Genomic DNA, 23,456 nt, shown 5'->3' with positions numbered 1-23,456 from the left:
TCCCCTTCCAGACCTACCATGTTTACAGCAGAAAATAATCCTCTTTTTCATACAGAGCAAAAGAGTTTTTAGTGCTCTATGCAGCGTCATTGAATTAAGCATGCATATTCAGAGTAATAACAGAGCTTTGTTTCTGATGTTGAGAACCAGTTGGTGGTGTTCATCACACTGAAATTCACCAAGTAGTTACGTTACTGCTCATGTTTAGAATCAAAATACTTGTAATAGTGAAAAAAATAACTTGCACACATACCTTTCTTTGATTACAGAGGCTCTCAAGCTGTCAAGAAATACACATTGCTGAGTAGACCCAACAGCAGAGACCTGTCCATCTTCCAGCAGTTCAGTTTACTCCGAAAGGGGTTTCTGAATAAAGTCCATTTCTGTCATACCGTTACCCAACCTTTTAAAACCTCATTAAAGCAACATTTCTATTTTACTTTAGTTTTAGTACATTTTAGTGATCAAATTAGAGACGGCAGTTAATAACGGACAGAAAACTGGCCCGAATAGATTTGAAACAGAAACATGTGTTAAGTGTGTTTCCACAAAATACAGTTTGGAAGGAAGCCATGTGCCAACACATACATAGTCTGCATTACCCTATATAGAATGGAAATGGTAAATATTCTAAGAATGGAGTATAAAGTGTGACTCTTAACACAGTTGTAGCAAAAGATTCTTCTATGTTGTGTGGGCAGTAGAAAGGGTATTAGAAAACAAGCCAGGGGAATATATTGGATGAACTTCTTTGTCTTGATTCTTTTCTTTTGTTGATGAACAATCTAAAAAAGTAAAAATCTGTTCTATAAAATCAAAGTTTATATTTTTCTTTTAAATCTAATTGAAGTTACACTAAATAATATGACCGTAACTGCTTGTTTTTTAAATGGCTGTTATAGATTTTGCAGTTTCTTTATTTGTACAGTCTTTTAATTTGATTTTTATTCTAGCAGGGGAGCATATTTGTGATGTATTCCTGGAAGATAACAGGCACCTTCATTTCAGTCACATCATGCAATGTTTTAAACTTATATAAGAAGCGTCTGGGAATGAGCAGCACTTCAGAGCAGATCATCCAGAACAGTTTTGGCTCTCAGTCATACTCAGTGAAATATATTGTGCAATAGCAATGTATATAACTTCTTAGTTAATTTTACATACGGGTCATGGCATACTGTAGAAATACACTGCTAGTCAATGTATCACAGACTTAGTGAGTGTATACCAGTTGGAATGGTTTTCTTCTGCTCCAGAACGACATCATATAAATATATATATTATACAAGTGTAAATATAGAGTTATCTAAATTGATTAAAATTTACTTTATCTTTGCAGATAGAGAATGGTTTATTAAGTGAAAGGAGAGAAGGGGACAACAGGTAGTTAAGATATGTACACATTTATATACATATAGTGTATATACTTGAATGAATTACATGGAGTATAAATAATTTTTTTAATATGACTCCGTTAACCATAGAACTCCATCCACCCATAAATGAGTTGATTTGACACCATTTAATTATATAGTCATCACTGTAGGAAAGTTACTTTGCCCTTGTCTATTTTAATGATATTTTAAAAGTGAAGCAAATAATAATAATTTGAAATGAACTTTAAAATAATCAGCTTATATATTAAAAGTGCTTTCAGGAGAAAAAAAAACTATATAATTTATGATATCTAAATATTAGTGGTAAAAACTTGAGAAGAAAATAGCTAAAAGGAGGGGCTTTTGAGAATACAAAAGTGTTGAAATCTGTAGTGAGAAGCTCACCAGTGTGTTACAGTAGTAACTCAAGTAGTATATTCCAAAATCATTATATAGTTACATGATGCTAATACTGAGCAATGCCTTTTTTACAGCAAATACAAATAAAGAGTTCCTCCATAAATGAGTATTAAAGGAGGTCTCTGAGCATGATAAGCTGTAACCAAAATCCTTTACGGTATATGACAGTGCAGATATAGTCATCAATGTTTGAAGTAGTTGTAATACCGCAGAGGTATGTTTTTATTAAGGATATACATCCTTATAGCAGAAGACTGTGTCTCTGCAAGACTGTGTATTGTATGCACTAACATTTTTAAAGCTGCTTGTTGTATAAAGCCTTCACTCTGGAATTTCCAGATTGAGCTGCTTAATGGTGCCAGCCTAGAATTCCCTTCCTTTCAGCTTCTTCTGTGGGCTCATATATTATTTTACAAAATAAAAGTCTGAAGTTTCAAACAAATTCTTAAGAAATACTTCCCTCATTGCTTAAAAAGATGTAATTAGGATTCTTAAAAACTGCAGCATCCAAAAACCCCTTCTGGGTTGTCTGGAATGCTCCAGCTGACATAATATAATAGTCTGTTACTCAAGGGAGATACTTGCCAGTGGTTGACCTAGACCTGATCGGTTAAATATAATTTTGAGCATATCTGCATTTCAGGATAAGATCCTAGTTCCTAAATATGTATATATGTTGCAGGTTTAACAGAAAAGACATTTCTTCTTATGATATATGTGGTCTTCAAGAATTGAGTACTGTTGTGCTGAGAAAGCTACTTGTTTTACAATTCTAATTCAAAACGCAGTTCAGATTCAGTCAAGATGATTTAATATTTGCTTCCATTTTTTTTGCAGTATATTTGCACAATTATAATCATTCATGCACCCAGCTGTTTGTATCCCTGTCTTTGTGACATGTTTTTATAAATTATCTTTTTTATAAGAAATTAAGTAGGTCACTCAAATTCCAGTATGCTATGAATCAAGCAGCCCAGATTTATTTCAGTGCAAGCCATTAATGTTCGGATTGTCCTTTACTGAGTCATGCATGATCAACAATGCAAGGACATAGAGAAACTCCCTGAACTTGGGCAATCAAAGTAAAGGTCAGGACACTCAAAAGTCCATTTCTCTTCTGCTCCTCTTGCTTTCTCGAAAAGAACAAAGACCCAGTACAGGGCTGTGGCACCATTACTCTTGCCGATCACAAAGTTTCTAATACCAAGAAGTTCCTGTTTATTTTACTGACTAGCTAACAGAAGAAGCCCTTGTAGGACTCAGTTTAAGCTTTTAGATGCATTTTACAGAGTTTATTATGATACCTAGAATGTAGGAAGCATTGATATGTTTTTAGAGTGTCTCAAAAGAACAAAATCATTTAGGAGCCCAGGGTATCCATTCTCCCCCATCTCTTCTGCCTTCTGCCTGTTATCCTCAAAGGATTATGCACAGTAGACTTTTACTTACATTGTAAACTTCTTAGGACAGAACCAGTCTATTGCTTTGCATGTGTGTATGTATGCATGCATGCATGTGTGTGCATATCATCTAGCACTGGGGAGTCCTGGACTATGCTCTACATAAAATAAAAATATAGATAGGAGGTAATAATGATGCATAATCTTAACTGTGGTTTTCTGTTACTGTTGCTCTGTGTCCTTTCTTCTCCAAATTGGTGAAGACAATTGCCATTTGGTGGCCACGTTACTAATAAGTTCTGAGCACACAGCAGTTTTATGTCAAATACTTGAATTCTTTTGTTGGCTATCCTTTATATAAATAAAACCAGTGCATGTGAGAGTAAGTTTTTTACATACGCTTTCTGTATCCATTCACTGCATGTATCCTGTCACTTGTTTTTCTACCTGTTGGGCATTTGCCAGATGCAAATAACAAATATATTATTTGCCCTAACAAATACATTATTTACTGTCATGTTCTTCCTTTCTTAGTTTTAAAAAAGGAGTGTGCAAAACGTGTAAGCATCTGTAGTACCTTGGTTGGAGCTAATTCAGAATTGTGAAAATACTGCCTTTTTGTCTTTCTAATTCAGCCTTTTTTTTTACACTATAATAAGGGGATGGAGCTCCAGACCAGGACGGCACCTGGATGATCAGCTCTGACTGTGTAGGGCTATTGGTCGGCCATTGCGTCTCAAAAAGAATTTTGGCATCTTCATGTACAGTGAATCCTCAGCCTTAGAAATATTTAGAAGCTGTCTGGACACGGTCCTGGGCAGCTGGCTCTAGGTGACCCTGCTTGAGTGGGAGGGTTGGACCAAATGACATCTGCAGGTCCCTTCCATCCTCAACCATTCTGTGTTTCTGTGAACCTCTAATGCATGTCTCATCTATCCTGTTCATGACTGACTTCACTTCTGTGAGGGTAGATATTGCCTTAAAAGACCGGTACCTGATACTGTTCACAAACATACCCATTCTTATATATCTTATATATCTTATACCCATCTAACATCTCGATGTATCCTCCCCCAAATCAATACAAAGTTAATGGGTCTCAATTCACGTATAAAGTTAGTGTCAGAGAATCTACATGCAACGCATATTAACCTCTCTCTTGCTCTCCTCTGAAATCCTTAGTTCAAATCTAGTCAGGCGTTCTCTTGCCATGCCACAACATCTGAGGTTTAATCACTTCAAAATTCAGCTGGATTCTGTGGAAATCTAGCTTTTTTTGAGAGAGGGAGTCAGTTAGGATAGTTCATCATTTGAACATGGCCTTCAATTTTAGTGGAGAACCCTAGAGATACTGTCTTTCAGATTTTTGAAATGTACAAAGATCATACTGTAAATACTGCACAGTTACTGTTTTTCCGTATAGCTTTGCATGGTCATTGGTCTGCACAGTGAATACATTTTGTCACATACTACCTCCCAGTTGAGATGATAATCAGTTAATGGTGCTTTGAATGCTTTCATTTTAATATGGCATTAGAGGCTAACTGGAAAATACTGCTAGACATAAATTGTCTTTCTTCTTCTCAAAGCCGTATGAGGGGCTAAGACTTCAGGACCTGCGAAGGCTTAAGGATATGCTGATCGTGGAATCTGCTGACATGCTCCAAGCCCCGCTCTTTACTGCAGAAGCTCTACTTCGAGCACATGGTAATCCAAAACCTTGAAGACTAAAGAAATGTATTTTCAGCAAAATCACAGTTGCGGTTGTATGTTTACTTTTTATTTCCAAGTAAAAGAGGTAACAGTTCGTCAAATACCAGGAAACAGTTCACCCAGGTACTTCAGAAAGTACAGCTGTGGTGTGTCAGAAAGCATTGAGGCAGTCAGGGAAGCCAATAGGAAAGAGGTACAAATTAGGAATTACAATGGAAGAGAATTTAACTGAAGCAGTGTGGAGAAACAGAGCTTTCCTACTTTAGTGAGAGGCACAGAAGTAGAACTTCCATGGTTTTATTTGTCAAAAAAGTCAATTTCATTGTATCTGTTTTTGTCAGACCATTGGTTTTCTGCCACTATATATTTGTGTATAAAACTGGATCAACATTTTTTTATTTGTTTATTTTTTTGTTGCAATAAAAGCAGTCTGACCATTGTAATAGATGGTTGGAAATTGCCTTGGAGTTTAAAGCATAAGCGTGTATGGCCTTTGAAAGGTTTTTTATAGTTACTCTTTTAATAGAGTATACTTTTCCATGTTTGTATCTGTAACTAGTGTAACTTCACTGAATTCAGTCTATGTTCTTGTCGTGTAATGTAAACTGGGGTTGTCAGAATGAGGATATACTGAATTCAGTATGTTCACTCCAGACAAAAGTATCTTTGAAACTCAGCGGAGGCTTTAAGTTTTGATTCAGTGATTCAAAACATATGCTTACTGAAGCATCTGCATTGTTGCTGTACGCCAAAGGAACTACTTGGGCAGTTAATGGTTTGCATGCTCATCGCCATAATGCTGGATTAAGCTTCCATACCCTGTTTCTTGTGTGCTCCTTGTGAAAATGAAAGGGAAAAGTGAAATAGGAAAACGTCATTTTAAACCCACAAAATCTGGCAGACTTTCATGAGGTGGTATGCTACCTGAAACTCATCTCTTACATTATTTTCAATAGTAGGTATTTGTATCCCTTTTAACATTTGATTAAGTCAACATGAAGTTGTTCCAGTCTGATGATACTTAAGGCATATCTTTGCATTTATGGCTTTTTAACATTGATTATGTGTTTAATACTTATAATGTATTTATAATATGTGCAACATTTGAATGCTATTTTGGATGCTCAGACTACTCTCATTAAGGCTAAATATTACTAAAAATTTGACTAAGTGGGTAGGCAGATTCTGTAACCTGTGCAGACATTTTGAGTAAGAAAAATATGGCAATAGCGTTCAAACTCACAGCACAGCCCATAATAAGTCCAAAAGCAATGAGGTTGATGTAAACTGTGGAGAAATGTCTGCCAGCATCTAGCAAGCAGGGATTCAAAGTTGAGAAGAAATCAGTCTGTGTTGGAAAGGTCATTCTACTGATGTTGCCCTAGTGATGTAGCAGTTACTTAATGCAATTGGCCAGTGCGGAGAAAAAAGCACAGACGATTTACAAGTCATGAGAAAGTCAACTGTTTTGCCTGTAGCTGTAGTCATACACTAGAAATTATTCAAACTATTTTATTTGAAGTGAAGGCATTGGTTCAGCCTGGTAAGGGGGAATTACTGAGCTACTTACAAAGCCTTAGACAACTGGGGAAACAAATGCCAAATTGTAATGTTTTTGCATTTAATCTTGAAATTCATAAAAGAATAATGTGAAATCTCAACTCAATTTGTGCTTAATATATGAAAAGCATGTTTTAAATTCTTGGAAAGATCATTCTTGTGTACTATTTTTAATAGTTTACAGACATGTAATATCCAAGACGCTTTCTTTTATCATACAATTGTATCAATTTACTGACACAGGCTGCAAGTGTTGAGTGGTTTTTTGGTAGGGTTTTTCGGGTTTCTGGTTTTGGGTTTTTTTTTTTAATAAAGAGGCAGAAATATGTAGTTAGAGCCAAGATAAATGTTATTATAGCAGCCATGAAAATTAATAACGTCACTTCTTCTACAGTGTTTTTCAGTATTGTTCCTATTTCTCTTCTAGTTCATAATCAGCAATTGATTTCAGGATAAGAGAGGCAATTCAGCAAATATAACTGCCTCATATTTTACTGAAAATCCAAAGTTAGTAAAGAAACACAGTGGAATCTATTTAGTAGCATGTCTTAACCCTGGCTGATTTTAAAGATAGAGTGACAACAAAGGAGCTCAAGAAAACTTCTAGCAAATTTTACCTGTATCTTAGCATCAGTCACCTCCCCTCTGAAAGATTATAAGCCTAGGGTAATTTGAAAAATGCAGATACAATTTATAATTCTTTAAGTGTAAATATGTTCGGAGTGCATATCTTTACACATGTTAAACTAAACTAACCCGTGATAAATATAATTTCTTTCTGAATTTTCTAGCTGAGGGTTTATATATTCTTTTGAGGGTGTAGTTACAAAATATATTTTTAACATTGTCACCTGCATAATTTCCTGTGTCTATATATTTATTGAAGACTGGGACAGGGAGAAGTTACTTGAAGCATGGATGTCCAATCCGGAGAACTGCTGCCAACGTTCAGGGGTTCAGATGCCAACTCCACCTCCAAGTGGATACAACGCATGGGATACGCTCCCTTCTCCACGAACCCCACGCACCACTCGCTCTTCTGTAACTTCCCCTGATGAAATCAGCCCCTCGCCAGGAGACATTGAGACAGCTGTGGTAAGTTTATAAATAGATCTGAAACTAGCAGGGCAAAAGAGCTTATTTCTAAACATAGCACACCTATGTGGATAGGAGAGCTGTGTTACCATCTCATTCTGAAAATACATTTGTAAAGCTGCAAAGTGTTTCTCTTCCCAAAAGTGGTGAACAGAGAAGTTGACACCTTAAATGTTCAATATAATAACACAATTGAGCACCTGCTTAATGGAAAGCACTCTGTTCACACCTTGGCTGTCACTCACAAAAGTAGAATTTTAGCCAGCTATGGTCACATCAGCGCATTTGGCTCTTTTTGCTTCTAATCTCATACTTACCAAGATGTTCACTTCCACTGTATCCATTTCCCTGAATGTACTTAATGCTGTGAACCCTGCCTTTGGAAAATTTTTTCTTTAGAAAACAAAATTCTCTTTGTCTGCATTTTGAAATGTCAGCCCACTAGTGTACTGTAAGCTTATAATTACTTTTACTATGTGTGGGCTGCTTCAAGCAGTTTACAAGGCTATTGCAAATTTTAAATATGAAAGCGCCTTTCATTAAAATCAGTGTGGTTCTTTTGGAAGACAGAGTTCTCTTTTTAATAATCTGCAGCTGCAGCATTATAAAACTTCTGCTCCATGACCTACCTAAGCATTTTTCTATAATATTATGTACAGTCTTGCAAATGGATCATCCCTAAATCTCATATTAAAATTAAGATTTTGCATTCCTGCGTGGAAGTCTTTTATGTCTTTAATTGTAAAATGCTGAAAAAGAAGCTATGTAGAAGGAATAATGTTATCATATACTTATTTACATTAGTAGTTAAATATTGTCTGGGAATATTTCCTAATTAAAATATGTAATGAAGGATTACGTCTTCAGTTTTACATTTTGGTTTTTGTTTTCGCTGATTGTCCATAAGCCAGGAATGCAGGTGTGGTTTGCAATTCTAGATCTAGTGTGTCTGAATCCAAATCCAGAGTTATACATCTAGTATTCCTGTTCATTTAGAAATGTTAAAGAGCCATTAAAATCATATTTTCAAAATGTTTATGGAAAGAGAAAACTAAAAAGCATAGATAAAATAAAACCCCAAGCTACAAAGCTCCTTTTCAGATTTTGCATTTACATCCTATCTTGTAACTAAAACTGTTCCGGTAAATGTCCTGCACTTGATACTTTGAACTCAGAGCTTCATGAAATTCCTGATTTTAAAGTTACATTTTAAACAAAATTGAAAACGCGTATGAATTTAATAATGAATATTTTTGATGTATTGTCAACTTATAAAATATTTAACTTTGGCAGAAGAATAAGCTGAAATAACTGAAACAATAAATGCCTTCATCAAGTTTTGCACTTTAAAGGCCAACTTGTTTGGTTTTGTTTTGGCTGTGATGCAAGTGCTTTTAAAAAGTGGTGTACTGTAGACTAACTTTTTGAAAATGCGCTATGTGTGTATGATATCTAATGTATTGAAAGCTGAAGTAAATTTGCATGGAATTTTTGTTCCTCTGGAAAGAAAAATCCATTTGTACTCCTTGAAGAACATGAATGTTTATTTTCACACCTAACCACAAGCAATGAGCAGTTTCATCTCTGTGCTTTAAATGTTTTCAGAATAAGGGTTGGTCTCAATATTCAGTGTTTTATTTTTTTGGTAGTACCTAGTTGTATAAAATTCAGCAGTGGTATATCTGTTGGAATATTTGTAGCTTAACTTACTTTGAGGCTTTTTATCACAATAAATAATTATTTAAAAAAAAACATATGTATGTAGATTATTGCTTAAAATATTTGCGGCTGTTGTACAACCAGATTGCTCCACCTTGATTTGGACCTGATAGTGTGAGATGCTAAACATTTCCTGTAGCTTCTGTCATCTCCGAACTCCATTTCTGACTGCCTGTGAGGCTGATGAAAAATTCAGGTCCCTTTTATCGCTAGAACTCTATAATGTCCTAGTGCTTTGCAGGATGAAGCACTCACTGAGCTGGAGGACATGATGGAAGGCACCCCAAAATACGCTTTTTCAATAGGGAGGCATAGAAATATATATACCTAATCTTTACCATTTCTATTTCTATAGCTTAAATAACTTTCTTTCTGGTTACAATTAGATTATTTTTTTCTCCTCCTACTGAGCACTCCTTGAAATTTTTGCTGAGGTTCCTTTGTGTAACATGTCCCGCTAACAGCATGAAAGGCTTTAGGGTATTTCTTAATCAGAAGTATTTTTTTCATCTACAGTGTGACATTTGTATGTGTAATATTTCTGTGTTTGAAGAGCCAGTGGATATGCCTTGTGGACATGACTTCTGCAGAGCATGCTGGGAGGCGTGAGTAGATGTGCTTTTCTATCTTTTGAGAAACTTTGATACTTGCCATTTTGAAGAGGAAAGGACAAAGACCATAAACAGCTAATGTTAAAGTACTGTTTGGGTTTCAAAGAGTTGGTGGTTTGACCCCATCAGATATTTAAGTTATCACTCAAAAATGGCCATCAGCTGTTCTATATAAAGTTTGTTTTGGTCCTGATTCAGAAAAACTCTTAAGCAAATGTTTTAAGCCTGTGTGTAAATAGGTGAGCCTACCCTTTATGTATGTGGTGTTGGCAGCATTGGGGTTTACACTTTCTAAATTAAGCACATGCTTAATTCCATCTCTTACTTTAGCACAATAAACTTAGGCATCATAAATCCATTTCCAGACAGAAAAGCAATTAAAATGCTTTCTTATGTTGAGGGTTAACAACTGAGTAGATTTAGCTTAAAAGTTCTGTTAGTGTAATGCTCTTGTTACTACATAAATTTTTTTTAAAAGCAGAATAGTCATGCCAGTAAAAAACTCAGACATGGATAATTATGCTAGTATAAATATTAATCATACTTCCCAGGAATAATTATGTCTGTATGCAGTGCCTTTTGTATTTTTCTTTGTCCCCATTTCAGAGATTATACTACTTGAGCTGTACCACTGTAGTGTCTTGTTATAGTGTCATATCAGCACAGCTAGTTGTACTGCAGATCATCCCAATTTATGTGAATCCATTCCTCCTGTGTTAAGGAAGAGCATTTTCTCTTCAATGTGAGCTTTTAGAAGGCAGTTCTTTTCAGTGGCAAGAAAATTAATAGCCACGCTTCTGTTGTCTTGCAAATTGCTATGCAGCAATGTAGAAATTACCAAGGGATCACTGGCTTGACATGGTGCTTCTAATTTGGGTGCTGGACTATGTGTACTGCAATTTGCACATGCACTCAGAGGTACAGTTCAATGTCAAGCAAGCATTTGCGGTTGTGGTTTGCGGTAGGGTGGGATTCATTTTTCAGAGCCAGTCATTTCTGTTAACCAGAGTACAGCCAGGACTGAGTTCTCCTATTCTAAGAAATGAATCTAAGATGGGATGAATTGGAAAATCTCCCTACCTTAACTATTGAAGGATCCCAGGTGACTAGAATAGCTGCCTGTCCTCTATATGATTTTAAATATATATACACACACATATATATAAAACTTTTTTTATAAGCTACAGATTTTAAACTCGGCTACCTTGTACACTATTAGCTAAAGTCTGGCTTTTAGCAGATTCCTGAACTCGCTCTGTCTTGCATTCTGGTGCTTAGGGACTATAAAGGTCTCAATTTATAAATTTGTTTCCAAGAGGAGACCTGTTTTGACTAGCATATTTGCAAAAATTAATTGTATGTCAAGTTAACTATTTCCTAGATTAATTACACTTATATGTCCCATTTCTGGTTTAAGTTAGAAGTAATGCTCAGTTTAATTAAACACTGAAGAGCTGTCTCTTATAAGTGGCAAGGATGAAAAACACAAACACATAATGGCTAGCATAGCTGATGGTGCTCACTTCTGAACCATGACAGTGTTGGGGTTTTTTTTGTTGTGTTTTGTTTTTTTTTAATTTTGCTCTTCATCAGATCTGTAGCCCTTTGAAGCAGAAAGGGATATTTCCTATTGTTTGTTTACAAATTGATAAATGTGGATATCTGTGAACCTAGTATAAAGTATTCAGCAGCCTTTTAATTTTTACTTTTTATTCACAAATACTGACTGACAAAATTCTGGCAGATTTTTGAATCTGAAAATTCAGGAGGGTGAAGCTCACAACATTTTTTGCCCAGCGTATGATTGTTTCCAGCTTGTGCCTGTAGACATCATAGAAAGTGTGGTTTCCAAGGAGATGGACAAAAGATACCTTCAATTTGACATCAAGGTAAATTATCAAACTGTTCTTGTACTGTTGAACTGTATTTCATTTCATAAAAAGAACCTTACAACTTCTATGTGATATGCTGTAATATGTCTGTAACTTTCTAAACAGAAATCCATAAATATGTACACTGAATTATTGGCTTTTATGCCATAATACCAATGTTTGATATACCAGTGAGAAAAAGAAAGAACATTATATTTACTCCTTAAGCACAAATGCAGAACTTCCATAATGTGTAACTTAATGCAGTATTTATAACAAGATTTGATCAAAGTAATGTTTGTAACAGGTGATATGAAGCTTTTAATCAGCTGGACTTGTTTATGTTGGCTATCTAAAATTGTTAAGAGTTTTTGGAGTATTCTTATTACCAAGGGACTGTTTACATTCAAAAATAGTATTCTTGTTTCCATTTCAAAAATTTGTTAGTACAAGTGAATTATTTAATTTTTTTCCATCCGATGTTTTATATGATTGCTGTATATCAGAAGAGAAGTAGGAAAACCTTGATTTGGTTTTCCTGTTCAATTTTTTTTTCACGTGTTTATTTCCATCATTGCAACTTGTTTTTAAAAGCAATCTTCTAATTCACCTTTTTTCTTCTGTATTAGTGTAGTAATGAACCTGGCTTTGAGCTGATGTGCTACTTTGTCAGTGGTGGTAGGGCAAAGGAGGGTAGAGAAATGTTTTTTTTGTGCACTATGCTTTCTCTGTGTGACAAGTCTCTTTTTAATACACAGTAACAGTGTCTTACACAGTAAGATTCAAATTAAATGACCAGATCTGATTCATCTTTTATATCTTCAAATTTCACGTGGCTGGTGATCAGCATAGGTTTGAAGTAAAGTAGTGAAAGTTCCTTTTCCTCCTCATTTATTAGAAGCAGGTTTTACAAGAGCAGACCTGCTACATTAACCAAAAAAGATTGGAGATAAATTCCTGAGTTAGTCTTCTTCTGATTTCAGGTTTATTGTGGGTGGGATATATTACAGGATTTTTGTTTTATTCAGTAAGGTTTTAATTCTTTTTAACTGCAAGAGTCAGTTCGATTACCAGTGCATATATAGTAGAGGTTTACAGTAAAGCCATATCACAAAGGAATTGACTTGCACACATTGAACATTTTGTTAGGGATGTAAGTAATTTGTATCTTAGCATAAGTCTGGAGTACTGTTGTTGTTTAAAAAGGAAACCACCACATCTTTAAGGTGGAAACTGAATTATTCCCTGTAACTATTTTAAAAAGTGTATCAAAGTAGCTACAAGATTGTGTTTATGTTTTTTGGCTTTGTTCCTTCAAAATAAGATTATGAATACAGGTTGGTTTATACCAGTGATGAGATCTGATCTTATGTGATAAAACATTTTCCTTTTTTCCCTTTTTTCCCCCCAGGCCTTTGTTGAAAATAATCCTGCTATTAAATGGTGTCCTATACCAGGCTGTGAAAGAGCAGTAAGGCTAACAAGGCAAGGATCAAATTCAGCAGGATCAGATACGCTTAGCTTCCCTATGCTAAAAGCCCCTGCTGTAGATTGTGGAAAAGGACATCTTTTCTGCTGGTTAGTACTAGAAACTTACCTACATCTACATAAACTCAGTTACTGCTGTTCCAGAATTAATTTAAAAGTCCCACTTAGTACCAAGCACGCAACAAAAATTGTATGGGATGGTATATGACTGTACTGTCCTGTATCCATGCACTAAATAACGTTATGTGCACAAATATTTTAGCATTTTGGGGCACAGCAAAGGTATATAATACTGTCTTATTATTGGCTCTCTTAGATGCAAAACAGCAGTATGGAGTGTTGTGATGTTCTGTTCTGAGAGGACAGAGGAGAAGCGGGATATTGGTGAAGGGATTTTTGTGTCTGCTCTGGATAGTTGTATAATTGAAACATGGCACATTCTGAATTGCAGTACAGAAAATCAGCAGTTTTTAGCTTTCTGAATTGTTCTAGAATCACATCAAAGAAGCTGTACTTTAAACAGGGCCATGAAGGACCTTTTGCTTCATACATAGCTATTCTGTCCAGGATCATTCCAATCCTTCTTTCCCTTCATGGTCGTTACATTATGTTATCTTCTATTGAGTCTTAAGATGAATACAAGCTTGAGAAGGACTAAAAAGCCTAAAGATATTTTAAAAAGATCCCTCACATTGCCTGTCTTCTATTTTTCTGAAGTGCAGAGCAAAGCCCTGTCCTAATTCCTTGACTTTATCAGACTGACCATTTATGACTATTGTTGTGGGGCATCCTTTTTGCTGTTGGGAAATGAAAAAGGGTCAACCACAGTATAGACGTTCAAACAAGCTGAGTAGTCCTTTTCGTTTTTCAATTGAAGAAGAGATCCTGAATAATGTGCTTGATTCCAAATATCACGAGACTCTTAATGTCTTATTTAAGATGCTTCTGATTTTAGTTCTTTGCCCATATGAATGGAAACGGAGAAGGAATGAGAGGAAAGTAGACATAATGAAACAACCACAGAAGCCAGAAAACAGAGCTTCTTAGAAGGGGTTGTTCATAGTGGATGGAGAGCTCAGAAAGAAACAAATCCTGTGGAAACAAACCAGAAAATGTTTTTCTTACCAGTGAACTTATAACAAAACTGAGTACTATTCCACCAGAAAGTACTGTCCTTGCTTCTGATTACAGAGGGAGAATCATTTTTTCCATTAACCTGAAGGACAAAGCTTGAGACCACTTTAGTGTAATACTGACATGGTTCTTCAGACATTGCCAGCTTGTGCTTCCTTTACATGGGCTGAATGTACTAGCTTCCCAGAATGTCCTCTGAATGTGAAAATGTCCTCTGAGTGCCAAATTTTTATGAGAGATGTCATCTTTATGTTTCCTGATAATATTTCTGAATGCTTTTTTATGTTAATGCTTTGAGATACTGCACAAGAAAATATGGTTAAGATCTTGGAAAAGATCTCATTTTAGCAGCAAAATGTGCAAGAAGACCTTTCCAAGGCCTTTTTTTCATCCCCTCAAAAGCAAATGAAGAGTTTCAGAGATGGCAGTAAAGTTCTGCTAGCAACCAAAGCATCCCGCAGTACTGTAAATCAGAACCCTTTGCTGAGGACAGCCATATTAGTGTTACAGTACAAAACCCCACGCACGAATGAGTCCCTCTGGAGAAAAAGAAAGTGTATTCTCAGTTCAGAGGATTTTCATCATTACTGTATGCTTAAAGGGAGCTTGCTTTGTACCTGTAAAGTTCAACCAGCACATTCCACAGTTCCATACTTAGGTCATTTCTGCAAGTTTTACCCAGGTAATCTGCAGCTTAGACATTGTAATAGCTACTGATACTTCATTTAGTAAGAGATTTTTTGGAATTTATGTATTGGAAAACCCCAACCAACCCCTAAATAACCACTTGTTTTTTCTGGATCTACAGCCTTTCCTACTCATGAAAGCAAGAAAGGAAAAATTCTCCAAGTCTGTTGAGCAATTTCTTTTTTCTTTTTAGTGTGGAAGTAGGAATGTTCCTCTGAAAAACAGAGTTCCTTAGAATTTGCTCATTTTTCATTACCCATGACTCACAGTGATTTCAACAAAATGTAATCTATTGTGACAAACACAGAATTCCATTCCCTTTCAGAAAAAAACATTCTAAGATATTTAAATGTAGTACAAATGAAAATTATGCACAAATCCTACATCTGTGTATTACCAGATACATTCAACATATTAGAACCACTTCATGCTGTTTCAGATGCACAAGGAATTGCAGTGAGCAGACACTTCTGGAAGCTAGTCATAGCAGGCAGTGCAGACTTCGTTTTGTACCATCCGGCCTCACTCCTTTCATCCTAGATGGAGATAAGAAGCAGAGTCTTGTTCTGTGGGAGAGACATCTCTTCAAGGTGCTCTTGGGAAGCTGATTATAAATCGGAAACAGTGTTTTTCTATTTTGATTCAAAATTCATTAAATTGCATAAATATTATCATGAGGGGAACGAAAATCTGGAACTGCATTCTTCTTGGATGATGCTTTTAAGCCTTTCCATGTATTTTAACTTGTTGAAACTTGCTGCATTTGTATTAAGTATGTGCTGCACCTTCACGTAACTCATCCTGCTGAGTCATGAGGCAGGCAGTTTGGCAAGGCTAGCGCTGTTAACTGGCACAGCCATTCGGCAATTAGTTCCCTTCATTCAGGGCTGTCAGGGAGTCTTCCAAAATACAACTTTGTTTCATAAAAAATTTTATGAGTGATAGGCTCATAAATTTTACTCACTTGCTGTAGTAAAATGACATCCCAGTATAAAAAAATCTTTGTTCTGGGGTGGGTTGAAGGAAGAACTTCTTCCATGAGAAGTTGTTCTTTAGTGCTGTTTTCATTGTCATATATCTCATGTATCTATATCTATATATTATATATATATGATGGCACTTCATTAAAAATCCACAGATTTACAAATTTGAAAACATTAAAGACACCACCTCCCCCTGCCACCCCATAATAGACTGACTAATCAACTTTTAACTCAAAAGTGAGTTTGTTAAAGTTAATTTTTGCTAGTTTCAGTTCTTTCTGGGAACAAATACTGTGTGAGAGGTCCTGGCTCTCTTGAAGTCAATGATTTAAGTGTACTGCTGTCCTACAGAAGTGAAAGGTGTCAGTTTTCAACCAGGGCCGAGACTACTTCATTACAGACTAGTTATTCATTCCAATACGATCTTCCCCAGCTACAGATCTTAAATATCTCAAAACCAGAGACCCTTGTCTAGTGAATTTAAGCTTGTTTGATAGCAGACTAGCTAGTGGCAAAAAGGTTGAAAACTGTTACCGTAACCTTTTCTTCCTTCTTGCATTTCTGCTTGAGATGTGGACAGAAGTGATCAGAACAGTACTGATGTAGCTTCTGAATCTGTGCTGCAGAGAGCAGTTCACCATTGAATCTGCAGAAAACTTCCATATGCTCTGATGCAGCCGGTGCCCATGTGAAATATACTCCCTCTGAATTGTTTTGTCTGAGGCTATTTGCTGTCATTCCAATAAAAAATGGAGTCATTACAAATCCAGAGTCCATATTGACACATCTACACCAAAGTACCATCTGGAAGCTATATATCTGCCACTGCGTGCTAGTGATTGCCATCCTTAATGCTAGTAGTAACTTCAAGAGAAGCTCAAGGGACTCATTTCTCCACTGTGTGCACATATCTAAGTTAAAGCCTCCGTTTAAGAGGCTCTGGTGGAAAGGGTAAACATCCATAAATACTTAATGCTGGTGTTGAAGGACTTGGAACTTGTTCTAGATTAAAAGCTTGAGGCTACTTAAAGATTAATTATTACAACTGAATAGATGCAAGTAGTTCTACATAAAATGCATTTCAGCTATAGCAAACTACCTACTTTTGGATAATCTCTTTATTCTGGTTTACCTTTATCACAGAAACTAGCACTTTTTGTGCTATAGTACCCATAAAAATCTCTTTTTCTTTTCCTGTCTCATTTCACTCTGTTAATCTTAATAATGGTCATCTATGCTTGCGAGCAAGTAGTCTAAGAGTATTTTAAAGTAATGTTAATTGGATGTCTTTTTATCTTCCTGACTTTTGAGTATGTCTTCATACGTTTCCATGGGGTTTAGCTTGAACCAATTTTAACTTTAATTCTAAATCTCTAAATTAGAAGTAATTGTGTATATACCGTCATTTTCAGGGAATGTCTTGGTGAAGCACATGAACCTTGTGACTGCCAAACCTGGAAGGACTGGCTGCAGAAAATATCTGAAATGAAACCAGAAGAACGTAAGAGTCATGCCGGGGGATGGGTGGGGATTAATATTTTTTTGCTATTGTTTTTATCTTTTGGGTTTATAGGGATTTTTTTAGTTGCATTAGGTAAGAACTCTACATTAGTTAAAAAATGGGGTACGAGGGGAAGAAAACTGAACCCCTAAATGGGGGGCTGCTTCACACTTCAACAGCCTATTAGGCAGCTCGGTGGTAGATTGTAAACCATTCCTCCCCATAAACCTGCTTGTGGTTCAGTCAGGGCATACAAAACTCTTTTTCCCTTCCTCTTACAGCTTTGTTTCATTAATCAATTGATTTATTCCTGAATATGGCTTCATTTGTCCTCGGCAATTTTTGTAGCCCAGTCTGCACTTCTGTTTCGGTTGTGTTCCATGCAGTTTGTGTGCTTTAAAACTAATTCAAGCCAACAGGTGAGAATGATTGTAAGGTTGAGGGTGAATTGCAAGGGAGTTGTGGGGAATGGCTTAATGATAAATAATATTTACTGAAAAAAACTAATAAAGGTTGGGTTTACACAGGACAGACATTTTCTTGGTAAGCATTTAAAAAAGATTAAAGATTAGCAGTAATTTGAATAAATACTAACTTAACTTGGTTACCACAGTTCAGAGCCTTTCCATAATATGTTATAAATACTCTGGAAAGCATAGATTATAAAGAGGCAAAATACACAATACTTTGTCAAACTATGACAATCTTTCTCATGTATGTATTTGCTCATTTATAAACTATAAATGTCCTATAGATATATATAAAAAAAATTGTATAGAAATATGTGTGGAAATATACAGAAATAGTATGTGTAATACATATAAATTAGAAAATTTATATATATTTGTAGATGTGAGAAATATATATAGTGAGTAATAACAATATTCTGTCAAGAAACAGGTAAACATATGTCTTTCCTAATTTGATTTTCACCAAAGATTACACAAGTACAATTTCAACTTCTCTGTTTCTGCATGCTCCATATCCTCCTGTCACCCTCAAAAAGTTGTGGGAGTGAGTGAGGCATATGAAGATGCTGCCAACTGCCTGTGGTTGCTAACGAACTCCAAACCATGCGCCAACTGCAAATCTCCAATTCAGAAGAATGAGGGCTGCAACCACATGCAATGTGCAAAGGTAAGAAAGACCCTTCATATATTTTGTTGTGAAGCCCATCCTTCAGATCGTGTGTCATGTACACATTTTAGGAGCACAGATAAAGAAAATGTGTAATATTTGCTGTTTGGCTGGCAGATGAACACTGTAACAATCAAATGTCTTAAACACCGAAGAATTACTGGCAATACAGTATGAAACTTGAGGAAACAGAAATAATTTGATAATTTAATCATCATTAATAATGTAGAAGAGAAAGAACATTCTTAGTTGGCATAAGATGCAAGTTTTGAGGAATGGTAAGCTTTAATGAAGGTTTTGCCTTACTACATATTTCTTTTGCATTATTTTTCTAACATAGCAACAAAACAGAGTAGTTTAAATAGAAAACTGTAAACAGGAATTAATCAGTAGATTAATGAAAAGACAGCAAAGAGTAATTCCAAAAGAAACTCTTTGGTGACAGCATCCAAGAAATTAGTCATGAGCTTGCACTGTGTCACCGAAATAGAAAAAAATGTTTTGCCATGAGTTCAGTATCATTTGAGAATTCCTTTTCTCTCAAATTAGTTAAAAGCAGCATATTTAGAATACTATTTATATCAGAAATATCTTCTATAACTACAGCTAATACCTCTTTGAGGCGGCATCATTGAAAACAAGAAAGCACTCACTACATAGTCTAATAAAAAGCTAAGAGATTTAGAAAGTAATTCCCTTTATTTTTCTGGAAATATGTTAGTCTCTCTGCATTGCTATGCAGATCTGATTTTCTTTATATTACAATCACATAGTGTCTCTCTTTCTATGATACAAATTGAAGGTTGGGCCTTTTTTGTGTATGCCTTTCTTTGGTTTTGTCTGTGGCAGCAGAGAACAGATTCTCCTCCACTTTGGTTTATGGCAAGTTTGCCGTTGGTTTTTTTGTTGGTTTTTTTTTTTTAGCTTGAATTATTTTAAAAGAGCTCATCAGTTTCATAGTACTAAAAACTGTGAAAGGTATGTTGCAGCTTTTGCCACTGAGCTGAAGAAGACTTTGGCCATTAAACACTGCTGAACATAGATAATTTAATTCAGTACCGTTCTGAGGCACTGGCTGACACCCACCGTTCTCTTTTCCTCTTTGATGCTGTACCTTATAAACAGCTTCAGGTGTCCTTAAAACAGTCAGATTCCTTTTGTGGTGGAGCAATTTTGCAAACTGAAGCTGCCTTCCCTCAGCCTAGTGAGGAAGGAAAGGAAGGGTATCCTCAAGCTCATTGCAGAGCTCAGACACAGGTATAGTGGTCACCTCACTTGTCTCTTCCTCTGAAGTGACCGTCTGTGGTGGAGCTTCTGCCTTTGCTGCAGTAAGGTCTGCTCAAGCCTACTACATGATAAGCTACGACTGCCTCATAGCAGCTAGCATGTACCTTGGTGTAAAGGGGGATACTCTTTATTCATAAAATCACATTTCTGTACTTATATCTTACAGGTTTATGAGACCAGTTTCTAAGGAGATAAGTGTTAGGCAGACCTGCTTTCTCACTCCCCTACCTGTAGTAGTTTTTTAACCTCCTGGGTACTTTGAACCAGACATGAAGGAGCAGAGAGGGTTCACAGATCTTGTGGTTTAACCCCAGCTGGCAGCAAAGAGCCGCTTGCTCACTCCCCCCTGTGGGATGGGGGAGAGAATCAGAAGAGTAAACATGAGAAAACTCGTGGGTTGAGGTAAAGACAGTTTAATAACTAAAGCAAAAGCTGCACAAGCAAAACAAATGCTGAGCCGACGCCGTATGGTATGGGATATCCCTTTGCTCAGCTGGGGTCACCTGTCCCGGCCGTGTCCCCTCCCAGCCCCTGTGCCCCCCCAGCCCACCCGCTGGTGGGGTGGGGTGAGGAGCAGAGAAGCCCCCAGCTCTGTGTGAGCACTGTTCAGCAGGGACTAGAGCATCCCTGGTATTATCAACCCTGTTTCCAGCACAAATCCAAAACATGGCCATATACTAGCTACTATGGAGAAAATTAATTCTTTCCCAGCCAAAACCAGCACAACAGACACTAAATTACTGCAAGTTTCCTGGAACTTGTTAGCTGTATGGTGCAGAGACTTAAATTTGTACTGCCACCAAGAGAGAGGCAGAAACACTTACTCAGCAGTTACCTGCTCAGCAATTACTTTTTCTGCTTGTCTCAGACAGTGGCCAGGCAGCAGACGTGAAGCCCTGGCAGTGCTGCTGCATGGCTAGGTGATCAGAAAGGCACAAAATGCAGAGCTCAGGGGGCTGGGAGATGTGTAGAAACAAATGATGTAGTCTTGAATGTTTAATGGGACTAAGGTATTTGAATTAGGATCTGGGAACACTGGGTGAATCTTGGGGTTTTGAGGACGCTTTTGGAGATATGAGAGATTAGAAGGAATATATAGTGGAGTGGTCATGGAGGGGAGATAGTTTGGGAGAGATGAGATTATTGCAGTAGGAGCATATACACATAAATTAATAGGAAGTCAAGCTTTATGAGTTCTGTTGCTTGTGAAACAAGTTGTTTCATACTGGGTTTTGAATATTTTGTAATTTTTTTTTCTAATAATGAGTATGAGTAGTTTTGAATGATAGGCAAATGATACAGTGATACACACTTAACACTTCTGTAGACAGTCGTTTTCATACTTCATTCTCTGCACTCATCTTACAGCTTCAAAAAGTTTAAGAACAAGAGGGTGCAGCACAATAACAAGACAATAACAATGACAAGACAATAACACCCTAGTCTGCATTGCTTTTTAGGAGAAAATCGGCACTACTGCTGACATGAAATAACATACAATGCAATAATTAGATTTCATTTCTTCCTGTAATATATCTAATGGATTGTATAAAACAACTACAGATAAACACATCTGGTATGGACATTCCTGGAAAGGTTAAACTTATGAAAGACAGAAAAAATATGACTTAATTTATCAAATTCTAATAATATTAATGGATTCATATTAATTAATGTAAATTTTTCCTTCATTTTTTCAGGATTTTTCTTTGCTTATCTGTAAAATAGGTAAAATAAACACAATTCACCAAGTCATAAAGTCTTTTGCCCATCCATCTGCAAATAGCTGCAATTATTTTGAAATAAACTAGCTGAGAAATCAGTGCTGAGTTGAGAAGTTTGATCTCTGACACAGAGAAGCCTGGATAAGTCAGATCTTGTAAGGTGTTGCCTATTTTGAAAGCTCTCTACTGAGTCAATGCAGAAGAGGCTTACCTTGACACAACCATTCTTCAAAGTTTTTGTCCTGGTTTCTTCTCTCTTGCTTTAGTAGTTGTTATTAATACTTCGCATCAGGAATACCACATCACAGAAATACCAGTAATCACATTTTTGTAAGTGATATTAGGAAAAGAATCAGTCTTTCTCATGAACAGTTTCTGTGTGGCTTAAAAAATGGGATTTTTTTAAAAAAACGATAACAAATCAGGCTTGAACAGCTGTATTTATAATTTGATTTACTTCATCCACTTAAAACTTAACATGTAGATGCAACACAGTCTTGTGATCTAAGGAACAAAAATTATGACTGACATGGTTTGATAACTGAGATGATCTGTAGTAGGTAAAATAGGAAGGAGGCTCCTTAAAAGCAGACTCAGAATGATGTTAATTCAGTTGTTCATGGAGGAATAATGATGCATAAGTTAGAACCTACAATGTTACCAACTTTTTTTCTTTTTTCCCCCTTGTTCCTTTTTTTTATCAAGTGCAAATATGACTTTTGCTGGATATGCTTAGAAGAATGGAAGAAGCACAGCTCTTCCACTGGTGGCTACTACAGATGCACTCGCTATGAGGTTATTCAGCATGTAGAGGAACAGTCCAAGGAGATGACAGTAGAGGTAATGAATGTGTTTGAAAAATAGCGCTAAGGCTGCAGTTTTCTGTTTAGGATTAGTTTCCTCAAAATTCTTCCAAACCCAAGTTCTAAATGTATCTTAAATATATCAAAGAGACAGAAAGAAAACACTGCTTTTCTTTTTTTATAGAAACATAAGATTTGGTTCTGCTTTTGGCTTTGGCAACAACCACTGGTGATTTACCCAAGTTACTTTACTTTTCTGTGCCACGGTTCCCTTTTGTGAAATGGGCATGCTGGTACTGCTGTTAGCTGCTGTGCACTACAGGAGACATGCCTTAATTTTGGCATTTGGACAGTCTGTTTAAATAGCATGCACAGACAATCTATCAACGCTCTGGCTATGGTATTTGCAGACTTGCAAATTTCAAAAATTAAATTTGTCTCTTTACTTATATGGCACTCATCAGCATTGTGTACAATACTTCATGTATAGTGGGAATAGAAAGATTTGGTTATGTAATTATCTCTAACGATTATTTCTAAATTAAATCGTAAGATTTATCTTGGTTTCTTTTGTTTCCCTATTGTTTTCCAGGCTGAAAAGAAGCATAGAAGATTTCAAGAGCTTGATAGGTTTATGCACTATTACACAAGATTTAAGAACCATGAACTTAGCTACCAGGTATTGGTCAAGCCATTTTAATGACTTCTTTTTCTATTTTATTAATCAAAACATAATTATCTTACTGTATTTTATTTAATTTCTTTTTCTAGTTAGAACAGCGCCTTCTAAAAACAGCCAAAGAAAAGATGGAGCAGTTGAGCAGAGCTCTCAGTGGAAGTAAGTGTTTGCTGTGATCTATGAATTTGATTTAAAATCAAATCATCTCTGTTACGGTTAAACCCTTTGTTTTTTTTTCTGGACAGATCTCACATCAGTCTGCTGTGTG

General features: G+C 36.2%; 1 protein-coding gene across 4 annotated transcripts in view; it reads left to right on the top strand.

Moving 5' to 3' along the window:
* The window catches only part of ANKIB1 (ankyrin repeat and IBR domain containing 1), a 92,174-nt gene that overhangs the window by 58,217 nt on the left and 10,501 nt on the right, over window positions 1–23,456 (top strand). For all 4 annotated transcript variants that reach the window (XM_056335601.1, XM_056335602.1, XM_056335599.1 and 1 more), the window contains exons 5-14: window positions 4,786–4,903; window positions 7,356–7,564; window positions 9,800–9,888; window positions 11,639–11,783; window positions 13,177–13,343; window positions 17,470–17,558; window positions 18,565–18,695; window positions 22,412–22,546; window positions 23,102–23,188; window positions 23,281–23,347. In XM_056335601.1, coding sequence (XP_056191576.1) covers window positions 4,786–4,903; window positions 7,356–7,564; window positions 9,800–9,888; window positions 11,639–11,783; window positions 13,177–13,343; window positions 17,470–17,558; window positions 18,565–18,695; window positions 22,412–22,546; window positions 23,102–23,188; window positions 23,281–23,347 — 1,237 coding nt within the window. The remainder of the gene's footprint in view (window positions 1–4,785; window positions 4,904–7,355; window positions 7,565–9,799; window positions 9,889–11,638; window positions 11,784–13,176; window positions 13,344–17,469; window positions 17,559–18,564; window positions 18,696–22,411; window positions 22,547–23,101; window positions 23,189–23,280; window positions 23,348–23,456) is intronic.

Source organism: Falco biarmicus, chromosome 4 (assembly GCF_023638135.1).
Source record: "Falco biarmicus isolate bFalBia1 chromosome 4, bFalBia1.pri, whole genome shotgun sequence".
Classification (NCBI taxonomy): domain Eukaryota; kingdom Metazoa; phylum Chordata; class Aves; order Falconiformes; family Falconidae; genus Falco; species Falco biarmicus.
Note: the sequence above shows the minus strand (reverse complement) of the source record. Positions and strands in the feature narration are given on the sequence as shown.